The sequence below is a fragment of the Cryptomeria japonica genome, chromosome 9 (assembly GCF_030272615.1).
Source record: "Cryptomeria japonica chromosome 9, Sugi_1.0, whole genome shotgun sequence".
NCBI classification, from domain to species: Eukaryota; Viridiplantae; Streptophyta; class Pinopsida; order Cupressales; family Cupressaceae; genus Cryptomeria; species Cryptomeria japonica.
In genome coordinates this window covers 254,289,844-254,291,934 of record NC_081413.1, presented here as the reverse complement: position 1 = coordinate 254,291,934, position 2,091 = coordinate 254,289,844, and the positions used below count along the sequence as shown (strand labels likewise).

The window sequence follows — 2,091 nt, the reverse complement described above, 5'->3', positions numbered from 1 at the left end:
TGGATTAGGGTTTGGGGTTTGGGTTTCAGAGATCAAATGAAGGATGGGAAGTTTTATGTGATTCAACACATGGTCTAGATATAGACTAGGGTTTAGCAATTAGAGATCAAGGTTTAGAGTTTAAGGTAATTGTGAAAGATGAAAATCATTAGAAATGCATTCTCTAGAGCGAAAAGTAAAGTAATCTATCGAAGAATGGGATATTGTATTGAGGTGAATGATCTTTGTGTTTAATGATTAGAGGTTGAGGTTGAGGGTTTAAGGATGGTGTGAGTGATAAGCACCATGAGAGATCTATCTCTATAAAAAAATACTAATTTATTAAAGCACATGACAAGGAACATAATGATGCTTTAGGGTGAAGGATGATAAACATGGAATGATGTATCGAGGTATAAATTATAGGTTTTAGGGTTGAATCATTCTTTGTGATAGTGATTGGGGTTTAGAGTTTGGGTTTAGGTTTGAGAAATTGGATGAAAGATGATAAATTTGTGATTGGACACATGGATTCTTTGTGATAGTGATTGGGGTTTAGAGTTTGGGTTTAGGTTTGAGAAATTGAATGAAAGATGATAAATTTGTGACTGAACACATGGTCTAGATATATATTAGGGTTTAGGTTATAGAAATAGGAATACAAATGAGTTGTTTAATGACATATCCGGAGGTCCAATAGTAAACTTCAATGCTAGAGATAAATTGTAAAATAAATGTGTTAGTAAAAGTGAAAGTAGACAATCCTCTAGGAGAACTACGACCCTAATTCCCTATGTAGGCTATGTGGTCAGTCCAAAAAAATTACTTGCCCATTTTTCGAATCTACTGCACATTCCACAGTTTAGTATTGTAAAATTTATTGTTCAGGGTTTCAGATAATGATGAATAAAAGAATTGTACCATAAACTTCGATCAAAAAATTTCATTCATACAAATCCGCATCGATTACATATAAAATACTACCATAAAGAGTGAAGGAGCTTCATTTTGTCTCCGATCTAATGCTATTACGGTGGGAAAAATGGCTTAAGAATCATTCTTAAAATGTGTGTTGTAGATTTAAACCATCAAAACTTCTTAAGCTCGGTATTTTTATATTGATTGTATTGCTTCATCTTCCTTCCGTAGGTGTTGCATACCTCAATACAACTTCTAGACTATGGATTATTCTGAGCATTCGAAAGAGATAACTCTGAGCTCATTGACAAACTCATGGCCTTTTTACCTATCATCATTTTAGAAGCCTTCTGAGGTCTCTTGGAAATCATTGAAGCTGATGATATTCTAGGTTCATATGACTTACTATGTCTCAATCCACGTTCATGACATCCCTTATTTTTTTTCTTGCTGTAATAAGAATCCTGTGTCTTGGCGAGTTCATCTATACATGTCACATCTTCTAGACAAGAGAATGATTGTGATTTGCCACCATAGAACTTCGACAACCCTCTCCTGAAAATCCCACAAATTCAATCCAGAAAACAATAATTAGAACAGAAAGAAACCTAAAATACAGAAGCAATCTATTTAACTGCTTACACGATTGATTATAATGACTAATGATAAAATAAAATGATTAGAAAAACAGTTACTTGCAGGGAAGGGCCGCTGTGAGAGAGCTCATGTGGTAGAGAGGTCCACCATGAGCTTCTGAAGTATTATTGTTCCAACAAGAATTGGTGCTTTTGGTGCCCATTTTATCTGAACGATTTCAGCGTGATTTCAAATGAACTAAAGTAAATCAAGATTAATTATCATCCAAAGCATTAGCAGGCACAAATGAAATCTTAAAAACTCCCCAACTGGGATTCTTGGTACCAAAAATCTTGGCTCACATATAAATATTCTCCAGCCGGGTCTTTTGGAGGAAGACCCAAAGTTATCTTGTGACGTGTAAGACCGCCTCTCTGGTGAATGCAATACTTGTGTGCTTTGAGTAACCTAATTTTCTGTCACGACGTGAACGTGGATGCAAGAATAACGTTTTATTTACTCCTAAAAATCCTTTATCTTATTCCAAACGGATGAAATGGAATTGTTGGCCCGGGGTGCTCAAATCTTGTCGTCTCTAATCGTTTGGAAAGGACCGTC

The 2,091-nt window shown here is 35.4% G+C and overlaps 1 protein-coding gene across 1 annotated transcript; it reads right to left on the bottom strand.

Annotated features, from left to right (window-relative positions):
* Nucleotides 1-904: 904 nt before the first annotated feature.
* LOC131034479 (protein OXIDATIVE STRESS 3) lies at nucleotides 905-1,888 on the bottom strand. Its single transcript, XM_057965988.2, has 2 exons — nucleotides 1,593-1,888; nucleotides 905-1,452 (listed from the first exon to the last, which is right to left on the bottom strand). The coding sequence occupies exons 1-2, from the start codon at nucleotides 1,694-1,696 to the stop codon at nucleotides 1,158-1,160; spliced, it is 399 nt and encodes a 132-aa protein (XP_057821971.1). The 5' UTR covers nucleotides 1,697-1,888; the 3' UTR covers nucleotides 905-1,157.
* Nucleotides 1,889-2,091: the final 203 nt, after the last annotated feature.

Coding starts and splice junctions, on each gene's coding strand:
- LOC131034479 (XM_057965988.2), bottom strand. CDS start 1,696: ATGGGCACCAAAAGCACCAATTCTTGTTGGAACAATAATACTTCAGAA. Junction 1,453..1,592: donor ACAGCGGCCCTTCCCTGCAA/GTAACTGTTTTT, acceptor TGGGATTTTCAG/GAGAGGGTTGTCGAAGTTCT.